At 45.7% G+C, this 24,214-nt stretch overlaps 1 protein-coding gene across 7 annotated transcripts in view; it reads right to left on the bottom strand.

Moving 5' to 3' along the window:
- LOC122541693 (uncharacterized) overlaps positions 1–24,214 on the bottom strand; it is a 189,366-nt gene that overhangs the window by 65,787 nt on the left and 99,365 nt on the right. For 2 of the 7 annotated variants that reach the window (XM_087982303.1, XM_087982306.1), the window contains 3 exons: positions 24,049–24,105; positions 16,564–16,593; positions 9,380–11,822 (listed from right to left, as the gene is read on the bottom strand). In XM_087982303.1, coding sequence (XP_087838429.1) covers positions 11,637–11,822; positions 16,564–16,593; positions 24,049–24,105 — 273 coding nt within the window. In that variant the 3' untranslated portion in view covers positions 9,380–11,636. Of the gene's footprint in view, positions 1–9,379; positions 11,823–16,563; positions 16,594–24,048; positions 24,106–24,214 lie in introns of those variants that run through there. The other 5 variants (XM_087982307.1, XM_087982305.1, XM_087982304.1 and 2 more) reach the window with 4 other exon arrangements.

Here is a 24,214-nt window from a genome sequence, read left to right as displayed (position 1 = left end):
GCCATACTAAGATCACATCGTTACTTGGCAAAGATAGAAAATAATAGGGAAACAGCAGCAAAAATAAAACACAGTTACAGGCGAATGTTAAGTTTTGTGAGTCCGTTCAGTATTCTAACAACAGTAGGGCAGAAACTGTTGCAATACCGGCTGATGTGTGTTCAGGCTTCTGTACCTTCTCCCCGATGGTGAAGGACGTAGAAAAACACTGCCAGGGTGGGATGGATCTTTAAGAATGCTGGCGGCCTTTCCTTGACAGCGGGTCTGGTAGGTGGATTCTATAGATGGGAGGTTGGCCTTTGTGATTGTCCGAGCCGAGTTCACCACTCTCTGTAACAATCTCCAAACTTGAATGGTACAGTTGCCATACCAGGTAGTGATACATTCAGACTGAATGCTCTCGATGGTGCACCAATAAAAGTTGGCAAGGGTATTCACCATCATGCCAAATTTCCTCAGCTGCCTGAGGAAGAAGAGATATTGTTGGGCCTTTGTAACCATTGTGTCCACATGAGGAGTCCAAGAAAACTTGTTGTGAATGACCACTCGCAGGAGCTTGACACTCTCCACTCGTTCCACTTCTGTGCTGTTAATGTGTAGGGGGACATGAGTAACATCCCGCCGAAAGTCAATAATGACTTCCTTGGTTTTTCTGGCATTGAGAGCCGGGTTGCTCTCAGTACACCATTTTTCCAGGTCTTCCACCTCCCTTCTGTAGTCTGTTTCATCACCATCTGAGATTCGACTGACTATGGTGGTGTCATCAGGGAACATGTAAATGGCATGAGTCTGGTATTTGGCGACACAGTCATGGGTATACAGTGAGTACAGTAGGGGGCTGAGTATGCACCCCTCGGGGGCTCCAGTGTTGAGTATGAAAGGAGGATGAAATATTGTTCCCAATCTTCACTGATTGTGGCCTGTGGGTCAGGAACCTGAGAATCCAGTTGCAGAGAGTGGGGCTTAATCCAAGATCACGAAGTTTAGGAATCAGTCTCGAGGGAATAATAATGTTGAAGGCTGAACTGTAGTCAATGAGTAGGATTCTTACATAGCTGTTCTTAGTGTCAAAATGTTCGAGGGAGGAGTGAAGGGCAAGTGATATGGCATCTGACATGGATCTGTTGGTCCGATAGGCAGATTGGACTGGGTCAAGAGTAGTGGGGAGGCTGGAGTTGATTAATGTCATGACCAGCCTTTCAAAGCACTTCATGACCACCGAAGTTAGTGCCACTGGGCGGTAATCATTGAAACATGTTGCATGAGCCTTCTTAGGCACAGGGATGATGTAGGCCCTCTTGAAACAGGCAGGGACAGAGGCCTGCTACAGGGAGAGGTTGAAGATGTCCGAGAAGACCTCTGCCAGTTGATCTGTGCATGCTCTGAGTACACGGCCTGTTACTCTGTCCGGTCCCATCGCTTTCCTTGGATTCACACGAAGGAAAACTGATCTGACCTCTGATGCAGTGACTGTTGGGATATGTTCGTCAGGACTTGTCGGAATAGGTGTTGCCTCTCCTCCGAAATTCTGCTCAAAGCAAGCATAGAAGGTGTTGAGGGATATGTCATCGTCTGCTATCTTGCACTGTCTCTTTTTCGAACCTGTGATGTCATTCAGTCCTTACCATAGTCGCCTGGTGTCTGCCTGGGACTCTAGTTTGGATCGGTATTGGTCTTTGGCTGTCTTAATGGCTCTGCAATGGTCATAGTTGGATTCCTTATATTTGAGTGGGTCTCCTGATCTGAAGGCCTCATGCCTAGTTTTTAGCAGGTTCTGTATGTCCTGATTCATCCAGGGTTTCCTGTTGGGGAACACCCAGATTGACTTACTAGGTACGCAGTCCTCCACACACTTGCTGATAAAGTCTGTGACGGTGGTGGCGTACTCGTCCAAGGCACCTGCAGACTGTTTGAAGACGGTCCAATCAGCCGATTCCAGACAGCACCAGAGTTGATCCTCTGCCTCCTCCGACCAGCACTGGAGCTGTATCTGCGAGAGGGTTTCCTGCTTTGCCTGTAAGCCGGGAGAAGAAACATGGCATTATGGTTGGATTTCCCGAAGTGAGGGCTGGGGGATGGAGTGGTGTGCATCCTTCGCAGTGGTGTAGCAGTGGTCTAAAATGTTCAGGCCCCTAGTGGGGCAGGTAATTTTCTGGTGGTACTTGGCAACATCTTCTTTAGATTGGCTTGTTTGAAGTCACCAGTTACAATAAACAGGGCCTCAGGGTGTTCCATCTCCAGGGTGTTAGTGGTGGAGTACAGCACATCCGGAGCTTCCTCAACCCTTGCTTGTGGTGGTATATACACAGCAGTTGGTATACCAGTGGTAAATTCCCATGGTAGATAGAAGAGGTGGCATTTGATGGTGAGGAATTAATGGTTTGGGGAGCAATGGCTGCCCAGGGTTGCAATGTTGATTAAAAACCAAACCTCTCCATCCTTTGTCTTACCCGAGGACACTGTACGGTGCATACGATGGATAGAAAGTGCGCAGTTGCGACTGGATGGGTTGACCCAGGTTTCTGTGAAGCAGAGTGCACAGCAGTCCCGCAGTTCACGCTGGAAGCTGGGCCGTGATCTGTGGTTGTCCATTTTGTTCTCCAGAGATTGTACATTTTGGTAGGAGTAAGCTCAGAAAGTTGGTGAAGGTTGGTGGAGGGGTTGGGGGGGGGTGGGGGGGGGGGCAGTGTCTTGAAACCACGTAGTCTCAGTCTTACTAACATACCAGCACGCTTATCCTGCTTCCTTGCAGATTCCTTACATTTGAGTGGTTTGGTGGAGTGGATTCCGACTGCTTCCAGTTAAGTGATCCTTCCAAGACCCTGTGGAGCAGGAACATTGCAGTTTGGTTATTTTTGCAGAGGGTCTGCTTAGGACCCAGTGTAGCAGGTATGTATCGGAGGGAGTGTGCTTAGGACCCAGTGGGGAAGGTGCTTGCGTTCCGATTTGTCCAGTTAGTTCCGGGTTTCAGTTGCCACCGATTTTTTTGCTTCAAGTCCAGTGACGTGTTTTTACAGAGGCGTTTGGGCTGCTCTCCAGATAAGTTCTGATAGATTTCATATCAGGCAGAATAGCAGGAATGGAGGTTAGGGCAGTTGAATGTTCCTCCTGCAGAATATGGGAGGTAAGGGTCACCACTAGTGTCCCTGCTGACTACATCTGCAGTGAATGCACCTAACTCCAGCTCCTCGAAAACCGAGTTAGGGAACTGGAGCTGGAGCAGGATGAACTTCGGATCATTCGGGAGGTGGAGAGGGTTATTTGAGAGGAATTACAGGGAGGTAGTTACTCCACAGCCACCTGAATAAGATATAGATAAGCTGCAGAACTGGGCAGAAAGGTGGCAAATGGAGTTCAATGTAGCTAAGTGTGAGGTGATTCACTTTGGTAAGAGTAATAAAAAGATGGGGTACTGGGCTAACGGTCAGATACTTGGTAGTGTGGATGAGCACAGGGATCTTGGTGTCCATGTACACAGATCTCTGAAAGTTGCCACCCAGGTAAATAGTGCGGTGAAGAAGGCATATGGTGTACTGGCTTTTATTGGTAGAGTAATTGAGTTCCGGAGTACTGAGATTATGTTGCAGTTGTATAAGACACTGGTGCGGCCGCATCTGGAGTATTGTGTGCAGTTTTGGTCGCCATACTATAGGAAGGATGTGGAGGCACTGGAACGGGTGCAGAGGAGGTTTACCAGGATGTTGCCTGGTATGGTAGGAAGATCGTATGAGGAAAGGCTGAGGCACTTGGGGCTGTTTTCATTGGAGAAAAGAAGGTTTAGGGGTGACTTGATAGAGGTGTACAAGATGATTAGGGGTTTAGATAGGGTCGACCGTGAGAACCTTTTTCCACGTATGGAGTCAGCTATTACGAGGAGGCATAGCTTTAAATTAAGGGGTGGTAGGGCTAGGACAGATGTTAGGGGTAGATTCTTTACTCAGCGAGTCATGAGTTCATGGAATGCCTTGCCAGTAGCAGTGGTGGACTCTCCCTCTTTATGGGCATATAAGCGGGCATTGGATAGGCATATGGAGGATAGTGGGCTAGTGTAGGTTAGGTGGGCTTGGATCGGCGCAACATCGAGGGCCAAAGGGCCTGTACTGCGCTGTATTCTTCTATGTTCTATGTTCTATTAAAGTAGTGCTGAAAAAGCACAGCAGGTCAGGCAGCCTCCGAGGAGCAGGAAAATCGATGTTTCGGGCAGGAGCCTGCCTGAAATGTCGATTTTCCTGCTCCTCAGTGGCTGTCTGACCCGCTGTGCTTTTCCAGCACCACTCTAGTCTTGACTCTGATCTCCAGCATCTGCAGCCTGCAACAGTAATAGACTCGCGGACGTTAAGGGCTTTTAAATGGGCATTGCACATACATATGGATAATAGTGGAATGGTGTAGGTTAGATGGGCATTAGATTATTTTCACAGGTCGGTGCAACATCCGCCAAAGGGCCTGTGCTGCGCTGTAACATTCTATTTTCTATGTTCTGTTTCATTACAAAGGGTGAACAAGGATTAAACACATAAAACAGCAAACACACATATACACACACACATTATCTTAATCTCAGTTAATAGTGTTTTTTTCCATTCTAACCTAATCTCTTTAAGATCTGGGCAGGACATCTTCAAGTGTATCCCATTTCCTGGCAATATGGGTGATTTTTTTTCTTAGGTGGTACAGTTTAAGTAACAAACTGGCTGATGTGGGCTCAGGTTTTGCAGAGACTGCAATGCCCAGCTACAGGAATATTGTCAGTTGTCAACAAACCTTCCTGACAGTACTTTGGTGGCATAATTACCTTGTGGATCACTGCCAATTTCACATTGGCAAGTCTGTGAGAAGGTGGAAGGTAGAGGGGATTGGAGGTGGAGGGAGGTAGCGTAGAGAGGTTGCATATTTAATTAAAACCAGAAAAGAACTGTGGATGCTGTAAATCAGAGCCAAATATAGAAATTGCTGGAAAAGCTCAGCAGGGCTGGCAGCATCTGTGGAGAGAAATCAGAGTTAATGTTTCGGGTCACGTGACCCTTCCTCAGAATTGTGACCAAGAATTCAGTGAAATAGGGACACAATGGGATAAAATGGAGACCTTTGCTGAGTCCAGCCATTCAGTATTGGAGAGCAGAAGGTCAGGAGTGATAGTGACATTCTGAGAAAGGTCAATCGAACCCAAACCGTTAACTCTAATTTCTCTCCACTGCCAGAGCTCCTGAGCTTTCCTGGTATTTCTGTTTTTGTCCCTCATTTTTAATGTCGGAGCTTTGAGGGACTGGATTCTGGATCAGGGTCAGTGCGATCAGTCTGAGTTTGTTAGGCCGCAACCAAGGAAGCTCTATTTCTCACCTCCTTGTGGTCGTCAAGATTCCTGATAAAGCTTCCTGTAAACCAGCCCGAGGGTTCTCTGTTTGCAGTACCGCAGTACTCAGTACTCAGCCTACATTAGCTGAGCTCATCTGACCACAGGCTCCAGGACTGGCTACCCAGTCACGGAAAAGACTAGGTGTGTTCTCCTGTTGCTGTTGCTGTTGCTGTCACTCTCCCTGACCTTAGTGAGTTTCCTTACGAAAATGGTGGCGAATTGCCTTCTTGAACTGCTGCAGCACATGTCCTGGAGGTGGACACACAATGCCCTTAGGGAGGGAATTCACGATTTTGACCCAGTGACTACTGAAGGAACAGTGATATATTTTGAAGGCAGGATGCTGAGTGGCATGCAGGTAGTGGTGTTCCCATGTATCTGCAATGATTGTGGGTTTGGAAGGTCTTTGATGAATTTCTGCAGTGTATCTTGGAGATAGTACACATTGCTGCTACTGAGTGTCTGTGGTGGAGGGAGTGGAATTTTGTGGATGTGGTGACAATCAAACAGGCTGCTTTGTCCTGGATGCTGTCAAGCTTATTGAGTGTTTCACCCATCCAGGAAGTGGGGAATATTCCATCGCACTCCTGACCTGCACCTCTAAGATAGTGGACAGGTTCTGGGGAGTCAGGAAGTGAGTTACGTGCTGACCTGCCTCTGACCTGCTGTTGTAGCCACAATGTTTATATGTCGAGTACAGTACAGTTTCCAGTCAATGATGATATCCGCAGGCTGTTGATAGTGCAGACTTCAGTAATGGTAACGCCACTGAATCTCAAGGGCGGTGGTTAGACTGTGTCTTATTGGTAATGATCATTGTCTGACGTTTGTGTGGTGTGAATGTTATTTGCCACTTTTCAGCTCAAAGCCTGGTCATTGTCCAGATCTTACTGCATTTGAACATGGACTGCTTTAGTTTCTGAAGAGTTGTGAATGGTGCTTGTCATTGGGCAACCATCAGTTAGCATTCGCACGTATGACCTTATGATTGAGGGAAGGGCGTGGATGAAGCATCTGAAGATGTTTGGTCTAGGACACTGCCCTGAGGAACTTCCGCAGAGATGCCATGGACTGACCTCCAACAACCATAACCATCTTCCTGGGTATTAGGTAGGACTCCAACCAGTGCAGAGTTTTCAATGCAGTTCCCATGAGCTGTAATTTTCCTAGAGCTCCTTGATGCTATAATTGATTAAAATGTGGCCTTAATGTCAAAGGCAGTCACTGTCACTTCAGCTGCCAAGTTCAGGCCAGTCAACATAGCCATTCACAAGGTGCTATGTATGGTGAAGATCTTGTTCACCAAGTGAATGGAAATGGGAGGAGAGAGCTGATCCACAGGGTCAGCATTGGGAGAGGTAAGTGCAATGGGCTGGAGATTGGAAAGATTGCATCTTTCACAGCCTTCATCATCAAAACTAATCTAATCTAATCTAAACCATCAAATCCGAGAGTTGAGAGGCTCCCCTACATTGTTGGAATATTGTTGGGCGCTTCCGTGAGGAAGTGTATTGATGAACACAAGCTGAAGAGGTACTGCTGAACTAATCCACGGCTTTCTCGGAGGTGACAGACCGCATGGTGAGTGGAATGGTCTATTTAATTAGATTAGTTTACTTACAGGCCCTTCAGCCCAACGAGTCCACACCAATCCTCTGAAGAGCAACCCACCCAGACCTATTCCCCTATGTTTACCCCTTCACCTAACACTACAGGCAATTTAGCATGGCTAATTCACCTAACCTGCACATCTTTAGACTGTGGGAGGAAACCGGAGCAGACACGGGGAGAATGTGCAAACTCCACACAGACCCATTGCCTGAGGTCTCTGGCGCTGTGAGGCAGCAGTGCTAACCACTGTGCCACCATGCTGCCCACTTTCAGGGCATCACTTATCGAACACATTTCAAACACACACACATTTCCAGCATCCACAGTTTGTTGTTTTTTTGTTTTAGATTTCAGAGCCTGCCTGTATTTCCATCACCATTTACCATTATTTCAACTCATGCTTTTGTCTGAAAAAGAAAGGACTCTGATAATGGTCCCCAAACAGCTGTGACTGAGAGAATGGGTGTGCAGCCTGTAAGTCAGGTTCTGATCTGCTTACACTGCCAAATGGGGCCTACAGTTGAGGCCTCCATTTTCCCAGATTCAAATGTACCATTGGCAAAGTCCAATTTTTGTCGATTTGTAAGATTCTGCTGCTGTCTTTCTGTATGTTGACATGGTTTACTAAAGAAGTTGAATATCTTGTCAAGAGGAAGAAGACGACTTATGTTAGGATGAGATATGAAGGCTCAGTTAGGGCGCCTGAGAGTTACAACTTAGCAGGAAAGATCTAAAGGGAGAGCTAAGAAGAGCAGGCAGGATCAAGGAAAACCCTAAAACTTTATATAGGTATGTCAGGAATAAAAGGATGACTAAAGAAAGATTAGGGCAATCAAGGACAGTAGTGTGAAGTTGTGTATGGAGTCCGAGGAGATAGGGGAAGTGCTAAATGAATATTTTTCGTAAGTATTCACATCGGAAAAAGGCAATGTGGTCAAGGAGAGTGCTGAGATACAGGCTACTAGACTAGACAGGATTGAGGTTCACAAAGAGGTGTTGTTAGCAATTCTGGAAAGTGTGAAAGTAGTTAAATCTGGGCCGGATGGGATTTATCCTAAGATTCTCTGGGAAGCCAGGGAAGAGATTGCAGAACCTTTGGCTTTGATCTTTATGTCGTCATTGTCTACAGGAATATTGCCAGAAGACTGGAGGATAAAAAAATGTTGTCCCCTTGTTTAAGAAGGGGAGTAAAAACAAGCCTGGAAATTATAGACCTGTGAACAAGACAGGATTTATCATCATTCTAGAGAGAAATCCGTTGATTAGGAATAGTCAGCACGGTTTTGTGAAGGATAGGTCATGCCTCACGAACCTTATTGAGTTCTTTGAGATGGTGACCATACAGGTGAGTGAGGGTAAAGTGACTGATGTGGTGAGTATGGATTATGGTAAGGTGTTTGATAAGGTTCCCCATGGTAGGCTATTGCACAAAATACAGAGGCACGGGATTGAAGGTAATTTAACAGTTTGGATCAGAAATTGGCTACATGAAAAATGACAGAAGGTGGTGGTTGATGGGAAATGTTCATCCTGGAGTTCAGTTACTAGTGGTGTACCGCAAGGATCTGTTTTGGGTCCACTGCTGCTTGTCATTTTTATATATGACGTGGATGAGGGTGTAGAAGGATGGGTTAGTAAATTTGCAGATGATACTAAGGTCGGTGGATAGTGCTGAAAAATGTTGCAGGTTACAGAGGGACACAGATAAGCTGCAGAGCTGGGCTGTGAGGTGATTCACTTTGGGAATGATCAGAACTTTAAGCAATACTCCAAGTGTGGCTGCACCAGAGTTTTGTACAGCTGCAGCATAACCTTGTGGCTCCAAAACTCAATCCCACGACCAATAAAATCGAACACACTGGGTGGCAACTTTTGGGGATATACGTACATGGACACCGAGATCTCTCTGCTCATCTACACTTCTCAGGATCTTACCATTAGCCCAGTACTCTGTATTCCTGTTGCTCCTTCCTGGTTCTCGACTCTCTGGTCACCTGGAGCACTCTCTGTAAACTGTGTGCAGCTCAGAGTTGCCCATGAATGAGGTCTTATAATTTCCATCTTGTAAAATCTGTAAACTATCAGAGGTTATGGGGTCTCTCTTTATTTAGTACTGCAAAAAGATCTGTTTTTACATGGACATCAGCCTGCAAGAAACCACGGCCTCTCATTCTGACACTCCCTGCCTGACTGTCACCCCTGCTATAGACAGCAGCATTTTCAACCCTTGCTCATTGAGAGGCTGATCCCAGGGTGGTGTCCTCACTTGCCCACTCTGTCTGACCCATTCACCCACCTGAGAACTGAATCCTAGATCTTACAGTCAGACTGAGAAATCCTTTTTGTTGTATCTGTTATGAACACAGCTAAATATGTGCTCCACAAACTCTGAAATTAAGAAGAGAATGCACATCTTGTTGCACCTCTTTATTGAAAGGTGTATATTGCCACGCAGACAGTAGGGAAAATGTGGAATCTGCTACCACCAGGAGCTATTAAGGCAAGTGATACACAGCATTGAAAGGGAGGTTTCAATACACTGGGATAACATGGCACGCACCGGGATGGCACAACACTCACCGGGATACACGGTACACACTGGGGTAGTGTGGCACACACACCGGGATAGCGCAGCACACAGGGGATAGTGTGGCACAGACCAGGATAGCGTGGCACACACTAGGATAGCATGGAACACACTGGGATAGCGCGGCACACAGGGGATAGTGTGGCACAGACCAGGATAGCGTGGCACACACACCGGGATAGTGCGGGACACACTGGGATAGTGTGGCACACACCGGGATAGCGCGGCACACACCGGCATAGCATGACACACACACCGGGATAGTGTGGCACACACCGGGATAGCGTGGCACACACACCGGGATAGCGTGGCACACACACCGGGATAGCGTGGCACACACACCGGGATAGTGCGGGACACACTGGGATAGTGTGGCACACACCGGGATAGCGCGGCACACACCGGCATAGCATGACACACACCGGGATAGCGCGGCACACACCGGGATAGTGTGGCACACACCGGGATAGCGCGGCACACACCGGCATAGCATGACACACACACCGGGATAGCGCGGCACACACCGGGATAGCGTGGCACACACACCGGGATAGCGCGGGACACACCGGGATAGTGTGGCATACACCGGGATATCGCGGCATACACCGGGATATCGCGGCACACACCGGCATAGCATGACACACACACCGGGATAGTGTGGCACACACCGGGATAGCGCGGCACACACCGGCATAGCATGACACACACACCGGGATAGCACGGGACACAGGGGATGGTGTGGCACACACACCGGGATAGCGCGGGACACAGGGGATAGTATGGCACACACACCGGGATAGCGTGGGACTCACTGGGATAGTGCGGCACACACCGGGATAGCATGACACACACACCGGGATAGCATGACACACACACCGGGATAGCGCGGGACACAGGGGATAGTGTGGCACACACCGGGATAGCATGATACACACACACCGGGATAGCATGACACACACACACCGGGATAGCATGACACACACACCGGGATAGTGTGGCACACACACCGGGATAGCTCGGGACACACCAGGATAGTGTGGCACACACTGGGATAGCATGACACACACACACTGGGATAGCATAGGACACACCAGGGTAGCACAGGACACACCACGGTAGTGCGGCACACACCGGGATAGCGCGGCACACACAGCGGGATAGTGAGGCACACACCGGGATAGTATGGTATGCACCAAGATAGCATAGCACATAACCAGGATAGATCAACACACACTGTGATAGTGTGTCACACACCGGAATAGTGCAGTGCACAGCAGGATAGTGAGGTACACACCAGGATAGCACAGCACATACTGGGATAGCACAGAACACACCGGGTTAGTGTGGCACACACCGCAACAGACACACACTGCAATAACTAACACCAAGATAGGCACAAGGAGCCCTTCTGAGGAAGAGTCATCGGATCCAAAACATTAACTAACACTGACTCTGATTTCTCTACAGATGCTGCCAGATCGTCTGACCTTTTCCAGCAATTTCTGTTTTTGTTTCTGATTTACAGCATCTGCAGTTATTTCAGTTTTTATTTAGGATAGACACACAGACACACACACAGGGGTACATATCCCCCGGGATACAGACACACACACACACACACACACACAGGGGTACATATCCCCCGGGATACAGACACACACACACACACACACACACAGGGGTACATATCCCCCGGGACACACACACAGGGGTACATATCCCCCGACACACACACACACACATACACACACACAGGGGTACATATCCCCCGGGACACACACACACACATACACACACACAGGGGTACATATCCCCCGGGACACACACGCACAGGGGTACATATCCCCCGGGACACACGCACACACAGGGGTACATATCTCCCGGGATACAGACACACACCCTCCTAGCTAATAGAACTAAATGAAGAGAGTGGGTGGAGGCCCATTTACATTGGTATTCACTCGCTTGGCTGAATGGTCTGTTTCTATACTGTAAAACATAATGGAACTCTGTTCAAGCTGCACTTCATTGATCCATATTCCTCTCCGTGTTAGAGGAAATCCATCAGTGGCTCTCATCTGTTTACGGAATTCTCTTTAGATTTTCATAGACAGGTTCAGCTGATACTGCGCACTGTTGCTCAGGTCTGGGCTTCAGTGTACTATCAGAGCACTCGGGTGTTTGACTGGACCTCTGCTCTTGCCTCGTGTTCAGGGCTTGGCTCTGGGTAACATTGACATACACGGCCTCACTGACGTTACTATATACCTGAAGAAAACAAGAAGGTAGATTTCAAATAAAACGCGCTCACCATTGGGCAAATCCCCTTTTTGAAGCTTTCTCCAAATCCCCCCTCACATGCATGGAATTGTTTTGTGGCCCAGTTTCATGAGCTGTCCTGTGCTGCATCAGTCAAGATAGAGCAGGAGACAATCAACCTTACTGCTCCTGTAGCTGCCCTCACCTCCCTTACCTGCCCCACAATACCCTGACAGGCCAAATCCTGGTCGATCTCCCATCATTCCCTCCATGTTGTCAAACACCTGCCAGGTTCATTTTTGAAACAAATGATGGAGTCTAACACAGAGAGACTCAATCTGTGACAGTCAGCCCTGGAATTACAGGAGTCCTTTCAGCCCATTGTGTCTCTGCCAGTTATAGAACATAGAACATAGAAGAATACAGCGCAGTACAGGCCCTTTGGCCCTCGATGTTGCGCCGATCCAAGCCCAAGTTCTTTGAAAGAATTATATAATTAACCTCACTCCTCTCCTCTTTCCCAGACTGTCCCACAGTTGTTTTCTTTTTAGGTCATTATTCAATTTCCCTTTGGACAATCAACATTCCTTTAGTCCACTGACCCTTCTCCGATAAAAACAATTTCTCCATATTAGCTTTATCAAACCCGTCACTGTTTGGAACACCTCTATTAAATTATCCCCTTCAGCTTCTTGCATTCTAAGTAGAATTGTCCCAGTATCTCCAGTCTCTACCTCTTCTCTGGCACCAAACTCTGCTGTGGCATCAGGACCTTGGCAAAGTAGTCTAGGAGTAGGACTGGACACTCTTGAAGAGGAGGGGGAGAAAGAGAAGTTCTTTGCTAAACTTGAGAAAGGAGCTTCAACTACAATTCAAAACTGAACAAAGAACTTGAATCCACAGATTCAATACCTCTGGCTACTATGATTTGGAGATGCTGGTGTTGGACTGGAGTGTACAAAGTTAAAAAGCACGCAACACCAGGTTATAGTCCAACAGGTTTAATTAGAAGCACACTAGCTTTTTTGCTTCCAATTAAACCTGTTGGACTATTACCTGGTGTTGTGTGATTTTTAACTCTGGCTACTATGAATCAGTAAGAATATTCTCTAAGGGGAACTGCAAATATTCTTCCAGGATACGAGACTTGGAGTGTTATCCCACAAGTGTTCTTTGTACGACCATAAGGTGCAGGAACAGAATTTGACCGTGAAGCCCATGAGTCTGTTCCGCCATTCAGTGGTTGATCTAATAATCTTCGATTCCACTTACCTGTCTTTTTTCCTTACAACACTTGATTCCTTGACTGATTAAAAAAAGTATCTGTTTCAGCATTGAATATATGAATGAGTTAGCCTTGCCAGCCCTTTGCAGTGAAGAATTCCATAGTGTCACCACCTTTCAGAGTGAATAGATACCTGTAGATCTCTGTCTTACTCCTTACTGTGAGACTATGCCCTCTGGTCCTAAACTGTCCCTCAAGGGGAAACAACTTCACTGCACCTACTTGTCAAATCCCAAATGTATCATTTATTTCAATAAGGTCTCTTTCTTCTCAACTCTAATGAGTGGAGGCCCACACCTATTGATCTCTCTGTGTAAGGAAATCTCTGCACACCAGTGATCTATCTAGTGAACCTTCACTCGTCTTTCTCAACTTGTATATCTTTTTTGGAAGTATGTTTTTCTTTGAATAAGGTGACCAGACTATGCAAAGCATTTTAGGTCTGGTCTATCTAGTACTATGTATATTTTTATTCAAGACTGTATTATTTTCATACCCTTTTACATAAAAGGTCAAAATTTACCTTTGCTATTATTTGCTGTACTTGGATGCTAGCTTTTTGTGATTTTATGCATGAGGACCCAGAATGAGGGCAGCACGGTGGCTCAGTGGTTAGCACTGCTGCCTCACAGCACCAGGGACCCAGGTTCAATTCCAGCCTCGGGCAATTGTCTGAGTGGATTTTGTGCATTCTCCCAGCTTCTGTGTGGGTTTCCTCCCACAGTCCAAAAATGTGCAGGTTAGGTGAATTGGCCATGGTAATTTGCCCATTAGCTTTCAGGGATTTTTAGGTTAGGCATTAGTCAGGGGAAAAGTAGAATAATCGTAATAGGGGAATGGGTCTGGGTGGGAGACTCTTCAGAGGGTGGGTGTGGACTTGTTGGGCTAAATGGCCTGTTTCCACACTGTAGGGGTTCTGTGATTCTACTCCAAAACATTGACACCTTACTAAAACTGTGATGCCCAGATTGGAGCTAACTACTTCTGAGCTAACAATTTATAAATCTTTAATGTAACTTTCCACACTTACCATCCTGAACCCAAGGATCCCATACACTTTGATAACAATCTCCCAAACTATGATAAAAGCAAAATGCTGCAGATGCTGGAAATCTAAAATAAGTACAGAGAATGCTGGAGAAACTCAGCAGGGCTGACAGCATCTGTGGAGAGAGGAACAGAGTTAATCAGAGCGGTACGGTGGCACAGTGGTTAGCACTGCTGCTTCACAGCGCCAGAGACCCGGGTTCAATTCCCGACTCAGGCGACTGACTGTATGGAGTTTGCACATTCTCCCCGTATCTGCGTGGGTTTCCTCCGGGTGCTCCGGTTTCCTCCCACAGTCCAAAGATGTGCAGGTCAGGTGAATTGGCCACGCTAAATTGCCTGTAGTGTTAGATGCAGGGGTAAATGTAGGGGAATGGGTCTGGTTGGGTGCGCTTCGGCGGGTCGGTGTGGACTTGTTGGGCCGAAGGGCCTGTTTCCACACTGTAAGTAATCTAAAAAAAAAATCTAAAGAGGGGCCCCTGAAGAATAGTCATATTGGATTGAAACGTTAACTCTGTCTCTCTCTCTCTCGCTCCACAGGTAATGCCGGACCTGCTGAATTCCTCCAGCATTCTCTGTATTTATTTCTAACCTATGATAGTCTGGTTCAATGTCTGACAAACGTCTGTGGTTATTTATCCTGTCTGACCACAAGTAATCTCCAGCTCAGAAAGAGAGCCACTGCCCAGAGCACAGTGTTGGAGATTAACAAGGTTCTCAAACAAGTCAAGAAATAGAGAGAGTAAGGAAACACTTTTTCTTCAATAAAAGCCCAAACTGGAAAATGAAACAGCCTTGTGTTAGGGTTATTAGTTCTGGGATGATGGCAGTGCTGTTTAGGGGGTAAGTTTAGCACCTCTCTACTCGCCCTCAATGAGGTGATGATTAACTACCATGTTGAGCCACTGCAGTGCTGGTTGTAAAGGTAAACATACACGGCTGTTATTACAGAGTTGAGAGTGTAGTGCTGGAAAAGCACAGCAGGTCAGGCAGCATCCGAGGAGCAGGAGAATCGGTGTTTCGGGCATAAGCCCTTCTTCCTGATGAAGGGCTTATGCCCGAAATGTCAATTCTTCTGCTCCTCGGATGCTGCCAGACCTGCTGTGCTTTTCCAGCACTACACTCTAGTCTCTGATCTCGAGCATCTGCAATCCTCACATTCTCCTGTTATTACAGAGCACTGCTTTGATCTGCCATCTCAATTAAGGACCAACCACATAAACATTTGAAATGAACTTATGTTCCCCAAGTCCTTCATCCTGTAAACATTGGTGGTGCTTCTGGAGGGAAATGTAGATTGGGATCAGACTCAAACTCTTGCTCTAGACTGTGGTCAGTCCCAGATTCTCGCTCTCGACCAGGATCAGACATCGATTCTCGCTCCAGGCTGGGATCAGACATGGATTCTTACTCGAGACTGGGATCAACTTTGAACTCTCAATCCAGACTATTGTCAGTCCTGGACTCTCACTCCAGACAGGGATAAGACATGGATTCTCGCTCTAGACTGGGATCAGTCTTGGACTCTTGTGCCAGACCAGAATCTGAGACGGACTCTCATTCCAGACTGGGATCCTCTGTCGTAGACCTGGATGGATTGCTACTCACAGGCTGCTCTCCCAAACTACGCTTCTTCCTTCGGTTCACCTTTTTTTTCGGACTTTAAAAGTTTCAAAAGCAATTCCAAATGAAATATTTTTGAAAGGCTGAATTGATGAGCAGAGGGACTGGCACACTGTCATTCAGAGTCCCCGGGTTTTATTTAAAAGACATTTGGACAGGTACATGGATAGGAAAGGTTTAGGGCCAAATGCAGGAAATTGGAAGTGTTTAGTTTTGGAAATTGCTTTCAGCATGAACTAGCTGGACCGAAGGCACTGTTTCCTTGCTGTATGATGCTATGACTCAATGGGATCAGACCTAGACTCTTGCTCCAGACCAGGATCAGTCCCGGACTCTCACTGCAGACTGGGATTGGTCCTGAACTCTTGCTCTGGATGGGGATTATTCTGGAACTCTTACTTTAGACTCAGTCCTGGACTCTTGCTCTAGACTGGGACCAGACCTGGACTTTCACTCTTGACTGGGATCAGTCTCAGACTCTCGCTGTGGACTGGGATTAGACCCAGGCTTTTGCTTTAGACAGGGATCAGTCCTGGACTTCTGCTCTAAACCAGGTTCAATCCTGGACTGTTGCTCCAGATAAGCATTACTCCTGTACTCTCATCCCAGGTTGGAACGGTCTTACTGTGACCCCTGGCGGGTTTTACTGGGAGCTCGAGTGTATGCTCTAACCTGATGTTAGACAGGAAGCAGCAACATCTGCCCAGGTGTTTTGAAGTGGGAAAGTGGAGCAGTACCTGCAAGAACAATGAGTCTTAAACAAACCACAATGGAATAGTATTGAACAAAACTTACTGGTGTGTCTGGATTCTCAAACCCTGTGGCCTAGAGGAGAGAGAGCAGCCAGTTAGATTCTCACAGGTGAAGCTGAACTATAAGACTCATTAGCATAACATCCTAAAACAAAAGCAAAGCAACTTCTTACATCTGAGCACATTGCTGGACCATTCAGAAGCCACTCAGTGCCCCAGGGAAAGGTAGGAGTTACCGAGGGAGGTAAACAGAGGGACAATCCAGTCTCCCAAAAAACACTCTGATGTAAGCTGTGTAATATGTCATGATAATTTTTTAAGAGTTTGTATTTTAAAGATTAGATTACTTACAGTGTGGAAACAGGCCCTTTGGCCCAACAAGTCCCTCCGAAGCGCAATCCACCCAGACCCATTCCCCTAAACTAGTGGCATTTGCCTATCTTTTGTGAAGGAATTTAAAAATTAACTAAGTCTGTATTTCCACAACCATGACCTTTAAAAATGCATATGCCTCCTCGAGTATTAATGGAAATTTGTTTATACTATGGGGGTTTACAAGCGCAGTAAGAAAATATGAAGCTGTTAGTCTAGGATGAAACTTTTAAAGTAGTTCAAAAGCTTTTTGGGCAGTTTAAAGTAGATCAATCTGAAGCAAAATGCAAGAATAATCTCTCCTAGAAAAAGGAGATTGATCAGAGCAGTTAAGGAAATAAGTTACCTCAGGGAAAGAGTGTACCTTGTGAAAACTTCATGACTGGGAGTGTTTGTTTAGAAACTTCTGTGATTTTTCAAAACTGTGAAGGTAAAATATCTCAGAAAGATACAACTAAGCAGAAACAGTTACGTCAAACCCACAAATTTGGTAGAGAAGGTAAATGTGCTTGGTTTCTGAGCTGATCTAATATGATGGGGAGGTCATGAAATTTTGTTTTACCATGTTCAAGCTGCATTATACTTTGGGAGCTTTGTTTAATGTATTTCTTATGTTTACTTTGCGTAATAAACTTGTATTTTATTGTGAAACTGAATTTGTAGGCTTGTGTTTAAGTTAAAGGCATGCTTAATTTATAAAAAAAAAATCTATCAAGGCAGATCATTGAGTCTCTTGATGCCTCACCCAACTGAAGAGAGATCTGTCTCTATTTTAATGAAATTGGCAAATGGGGATGCTGAACATAAATTAGTTGTGGTGAAGCTTACTGCACTGACCTTAAAAACTGTGTTGAATGCTGCTAAGAATTTTTGGAAGTATATTTCTGAATGTTTTAAATGTAGATTATTTGAAATCTGTTACTAAGTGAGTTTGCAGATAAATGGAGTACAGAAATAAAAGCAGGTTCTTGTAAGGAGGCCCTACTTAGAATGATTGTCGACCATTTCAAATGAGGAAAAGGAAAGCCTGAAGTTGAGATGCTACAAATAGAACTAGCTAAGAGAATTAGAAATGAAAATATAAACTTGACTTAGAGAGAGAGAAAGGAAAATTTAAAAATTGAGTTATTAAAAAAAACGCAGGAGAGAGAAAAACAGAAACTAACAGAATTAACGAAATACCTGAACTCCAAAGATTCATAGAACATAGAACATAGAAGAATACAGCGCAGTACAGGCCCTTTGGCCCTCGATATTGCGCCGATCCAAGCCCACCTAACCTACACTAGCCCACTATCCTCCATATGCCTATCCAATGCCCGCTTAAATGCCCATAAAGAGGGAGAGTCCACCACTGCTACTGGCAGGGCATTCCATGAACTCACGACTCGCTGAGTAAAGAACCTACCCCTAACATCTGTCCTATACCTACCACCCCTTAATTTAAAGCTATGCCCCCTTGTAATAGCTGACTCCATACGTGGAAAAAGATTCTCACTGTCGACCCTATCTAAACCCCTAATCATCTTGTACACCTCTATCAAGTCACCCCTAAACCTTCTTTTCTCCAATGAAAACAACCCCAAGTGCCTCAGCCTTTCCTCATACGATCTTCCTACCATACCAGGCAACATCCTGGTAAACCTCCTCTGCACCCGTTCCAGTGCCTCCACATCCTTCCTATAATATGGCGACCAAAACTGCACACAATACTCCAGATGCGGCCACACCAGAGTCTTATACAACTGCAACATGACCTCAGTACTCCGTAACTCAATTCCTCTACCAATAAAAGCCAGGATTGGTAGAGGAATTCAGGGAAGTTAGACAGCATGCATTGGCCATAAACATGCTTAGCATAAATAAAGGAGGTGATAGCTCATATTTAGTGCCTAAGTTTACAGCGCTTGGAGTTAAGGGATATTTCATCTCATATGAGAAGGTAGCTGGATGGATGAAATGGCTGAAAGGAAAACCTGTCTACCTTTCAGAAGAGATAGAGGTTACTGGCCGTTCTGATCATTTTATTTTGAAAGGAGAGGCATTTTCTTGCATTTCAAATCGTGGAAGAAACTAATAAAGATGCTTCGAGACACATAGTAGCATGCCAGTGACTAATGCTGCCTGATGCTACTCTTTGTCTTCAACAGGGAGCAATACAGGAGAAAATACAAACCCATCTCATCATATAGAGTTGGATTAAAGAGAAGTCATATTTGCAGTAGTGAAATAAATCCATATAGAAGGGCTTGATTTTATTTTGGGAAATGATCGGGCATGTTAAAAATATTGACCTTACTGAGAGTGGTGGTAGAGCCAGTAGAGATACAAGAAACTGAAATGTTATGGGAGGTACACCTGGATTGTCCTCTGACTGTGTTGCGACTAGATTAGATTACTTTACAGTGTGGAAACAGGCCCTTCGGCCCAACAAGTCCACACCGACCCGCCGAAGCGCAAACCACCCATACCCCTACATTTACCCCTTACCTAACATTACGGACAATGGGAGGAAACCGGAGCTCCCGGAGGAAACCCACGCAGACACGGGGAGAATGTGCAAATTCCACACAGTCAGTCACCTGAAGCGGGAATTGAACCCGGGTCTCTGGCGCTGCGAGGCAGCAGTGCTAACCACTGTGCCACCGTGTCGCCGACTAGGTCTCAGACCCATAGAATTAGGCATGAAGATGAAGAGTCTATGAATCAGGGATATGGTTTGGAAATTCAGTTATCTAATACATTTTTTTGCAATTGAACTAAAAAGGATGAAGGTAAAGGGACTGGGGTGCTATGTTTACCCCATCTTCTTAAATAGAAATGAAGAGTGATACTAAACAGCTTACTGAGAAAATTAGTCAGAATCTGAGTGATATTCTTTGAAAGACAAAGTACTAATGAGAAATTGGCGATCACCTCAAAGACCAGCCGATAAGGAACAAGCAGAGGTCTATCAGATGGCAGATCCATTGGAGTATCATAATTAAATATTATGAGTAGCTCACAAAACTTAAATCCCAGATCACTTGGTCATTATGAAGACACACGCTAAATTATTAAAACATTTTGATTGCTCAGGATTGCATAAAAGTGTGGTCAAACTTTGCCAGTTATGATAAAACTCCACTGAAACAACCAGAAGTTCTTGTCCTGAAATTTTACCATAACGGCTTCTTTTCCATTGTTGCTGACGTATATTTCAAAATGAAGTATATGGTATAGTGGCATAGTCCTACCAGATCCAGCCATATAATTTAAAAATTATTCATAAGTGTGGAAATGACATTGATATATAGCAATGCTTTAACAAGAATACAAAAGAAGGATGCTGAATGCTGTGATACAAATGCACTGATATAAAATATAGTTTCCGTAAAACTCATTGAATATTGATATCAAAATAGCATTACTGTTAACTGGATCCTCAGTTCCTGACCCACAGTCCACAATCAGTGAAGATTGGGGACAGTATTTCATCCTCACTAATACTCAACACTGGAGCCCCCAGGGGTGTGTACTCAGCCCCCTACTGTATACCCATGACTGCATTGCTAAATACCAGACTCATGCCATTTACAAGTTCGCTGATGACACCACCATAGTCAGTCGAATCTCAGATGGTGATGAAACAGACTACAGAAGGGAGGTGGAAGACCTGGAAAAATGGTGCACTGAGAACAACCCAGTTCTCAATACCGGCAAAATCAAGGAACTCATTATTGACTTTCGGTGGGATGTTACTCATGTCCCCCTACACATTAACAGCACAGAGGTGGAATGAGTGGAGAGTGTCAAGCTCCTGCGAGTGGTCATTCACAACAAGCTTTCTTGGACTCTTCATGTGGACGCACTGGTTACAAAGGCCCTTCTGAGGGCCTCTTCTTCCTCAGGCAGCTGAGGAAATTTGGCATGACAGCAAATGCCCTTACCAACTTTTATCGGTGCACCATCGAGAGCATTCTGTCTGGATGTATCACTACCTGGTATGGCAACTGTACCATTCAAAATCGGAGACAGTTACACAGAGTGGTGAACTCGGCCAGGACAATCACAGAGGCCTACCTTCCATTTATAGAATCCATCTACCAGGCCCGCTGTCAAGGAAAGGCCGCCAGCATTCTCAAAGATCCATCCCACCCTGGCAATGTGTTTTTACAACCTCTACCTTTGGGGAGTAGGTACAGAAGCCTTGAACACATGCACCAGCCGGTTTCGAAACAGTTTCTACCATTTTGTTGTTAGAATACTGAATGGACTCACAAACTCTTATATTTGTCTGTACCTGTGTTCTTGTTTTTGCCACTGTTTACCTATTGTTTACTTATCTATGCAATTTAACTGTGTGATCTGCCTGTATTGCTCGCAAGACAAAGCTGTTTACTGTGCCTTGGCACACGTGACAATAAATTCAATTCAATACAATTCAATTCAATAATATGACATAGAAATAGTGATGGAACATTTTTGATGAGAACTGAAAATGCCTCTTAAAAATACATTTTCAGTTTTCATTTGGGGAAAGTGTGATGGAAAGTGTGTGACATAAAATTAGACATTTTAAGAGTTTGGGTTGTAATCTGTTGACATGTTGGTCTATTTTTTGTGAAGGAGTTTAAAAATTAATTTATTCAGTCTTACCAGAAGCGTGACCTTTCAAATTGTAAATATCCCTGGGGTGTTAATGGGGGTTTGGTTATGCTGTGGGGGTTTACAACTGGACAGTAAAAGCGTTTAGCTATTAGCTTAGCACAGTCTAGGATGAGAAAACATTTTGAAAATGTTATATCAAAGGCTTTTGTGTACAATACGAAGGGGGCCTGACTGAAGTCTTAGAAAAAGGAGATTGTTCAGAGCAGCTAAGGAAATAAGTTCCTCAAGGAAAGAGGCAAGTTTGTGAAAATCTCCAGACCTGGAGAGCTTAGTTAGAAATCTGCAGTGGTCATTCAAAACTGTGAAAGTCAAAGATCTCAGTTTTGTAAGCTAAACAAGGAGAATTCACAGCTCACATGACAGGTAGTGAGGAGAAGCAGTTAAGTCAAACCCACAGATTTGGTAGAGAAAGGAAATGTCATGGCCACAGAACAGTCTGTAAATGGGTCAGCCAATATGTAATGTACCAGCAACGAGAGACATTGAGAGAGAGGGTCAGTATTCATTTTACTCTACTGCAGTGAGAATCAAACGGAATGCATGAATGCAAAATGCAAATCAGCACCCATAGATCATTGTCATTATTGCCAGTAATTGCATGTTCACCTGTACCCCAGTGAGTCAGTGTGTGTGTAACTGTACCACAATGAGAATCAGTGTGTTTGTAGGATTGTGCCTTAGAGAAAGTGTATGTGTGGAAGTATACCCCAGCGAGAGTTGGTGTGTGTGGGACGGCATCTAGTGAGATCTGTGTGGGATTGTACCCAAGTAAGAATCAGCGTGTGTGGGACTGTACCCCAGTGAGAGTCAGTGTGTATGGAACTATAACCCAGTGAGAGTCAGTGTGTATGGAACTATAACCCAGTGAGAGTCAGTGTGTATGGAACTATAACCCAGTGAGAGTCAGTGTGTATGGAACTATAACCCAGTGAGAGTCAGTGCGTATGGGACGGCACCCAGTGAGAGTTTGTGTGTGTGGGACTGTACCCCACTGAGAGTCAGCGTGTATGGAACTATAACCCAGTGAGTCAATGTGTGTGGGACTGTAACCCCAGTGAGAATTTTTGCGCGTGGGATTATACCCCAGTGAGTGTCAGTGTGTGTATGGAACTATAACTTAGTGAGAGTCAGTGTGGGTGGAACTGTACTTCAGTAAGAATCAGGATTGTCTCACAGCGAGAATCAATGTGGATGGGACAGTACACCAGTAAAGGTCAGTGTGTATGGAACTGTAAGCCAGTAAGATTCAGTAAGTATGGGTCTATACTTCCGTGAGTATTGATTTGTGTGGATTTGTACCCCAGTGAGAGCTAGAGTTTGTGAGTCAAGACCCCAGTGAGAGTCAGTGTGTGTGGGATCCGTATAATGTGAGAGTCACTGTATGTGGGATTGTACCCCAGTAAGAGTCAGTGTGTGGTGGGACTGTACCCCAGTGAGAGTCAGTGTGTATGTAGGACTATACCCCAGTGAGAGTCAGTTTGTGGTGGGACTGTACCCCAGTGAGAGTCAGTGTGTGGTGGGACTGTACCCCAGTGAGTGTCAGCGTGTGTGTGTATGGGACTGTATCCCAGTGAGAGTCAGTGTGTGTATGGGACTGTACCCCACTGAGAGTTAGTACATGTGGGCTGTACCCCAGTGAGAGTCAGTGTATGGTGGGACTGTACCCAAGTGAGAGTCAGTACATGTGGGACTGTACCTCAGTGAGTGTCAGTGTGTGTGTGGGACTGGAGCCCAGTGAGAGTCAGTGTGTTTGTGGGACTGTACCCCAGTGAGAGTCAGTGTGTATGTGGGACTGTATCCCAGTGCGAGTCAGTGTGTGTGTGGGACTGTACCCCAGTGAGAGTCAGTGTATGGTGGGACTGTACCCCAGTGAGAGAGTCAGCACATGTGGGACTGTATCCCAGTGAGAGTCAGTGTGTGGGTCTAAACCCCATTGAAAGTCAGTGTGTGTGTGGGACTGTACCCCAGTGAGAGTCAGTGTGTACGTGGGACTGTACCCCAGTGAGAGTCAGTGTGTACGTGGGACTGTACCCCAGTGAGAGTCGGTGTGTGTGTGTGGGACTGTACCCTACTGAGAGTCAGTACGCGTGGGACTGTACTCCAGTGAGAGATTGTGCGTGTGGGACAGTACCCCAGTGAGGGTCAGTTTGTGTGGGACTGTTCCCCAGTGAGGGTCAGTGTGTGTGTGTGGGACTGTACCCCAGTGAGAGTCAGTGTGTGGGTCTGAAAACCATTGAAAGTCAGTGTGTGTGTGGAACTGTACCCCAGTGAGAGTCAGTGTGTACGTGGGTGTGTACCCCAGTGAGAGTCAGTATGTGTGGGACTGTACCCCAGTGAGAGACTGTGCATGTGGGACTGTACCCCAGTGAGGGTCAGTGTGTGTGTAGGACTGGGGTGTGAGCTGGTACCTTACTGGCAGAATGTGAATCTTTGAATACGAAGATCGCAGATGATAGTGGAAGACTGTGATTTCAGTGAGAATACAGAGATGGGAATGACTTCTCACCTGGTCATGATGCTGAATAGCATGTACATAGTGATCCTGTTGTTTCCTTCGTTTACTCTGATAAAGAAATATAAAATATGTCAATACTGTGTGTACTCAGACAAATGCCCAGTATTTAGTAATCAATAATACCAGCAGGGATGGCCAGCAGAAACATTCCCTTTCT

The sequence above is a fragment of the Chiloscyllium plagiosum genome, unplaced genomic scaffold, assembly GCF_037043375.1.
Source record: "Chiloscyllium plagiosum isolate Xiang-an unplaced genomic scaffold, Cpla_swu_hap1 HiC_scaffold_43, whole genome shotgun sequence".
NCBI lineage: Eukaryota > Metazoa > Chordata > Chondrichthyes > Orectolobiformes > Hemiscylliidae > Chiloscyllium > Chiloscyllium plagiosum.
Note: the sequence above shows the minus strand (reverse complement) of the source record. Positions and strands in the feature narration are given on the sequence as shown.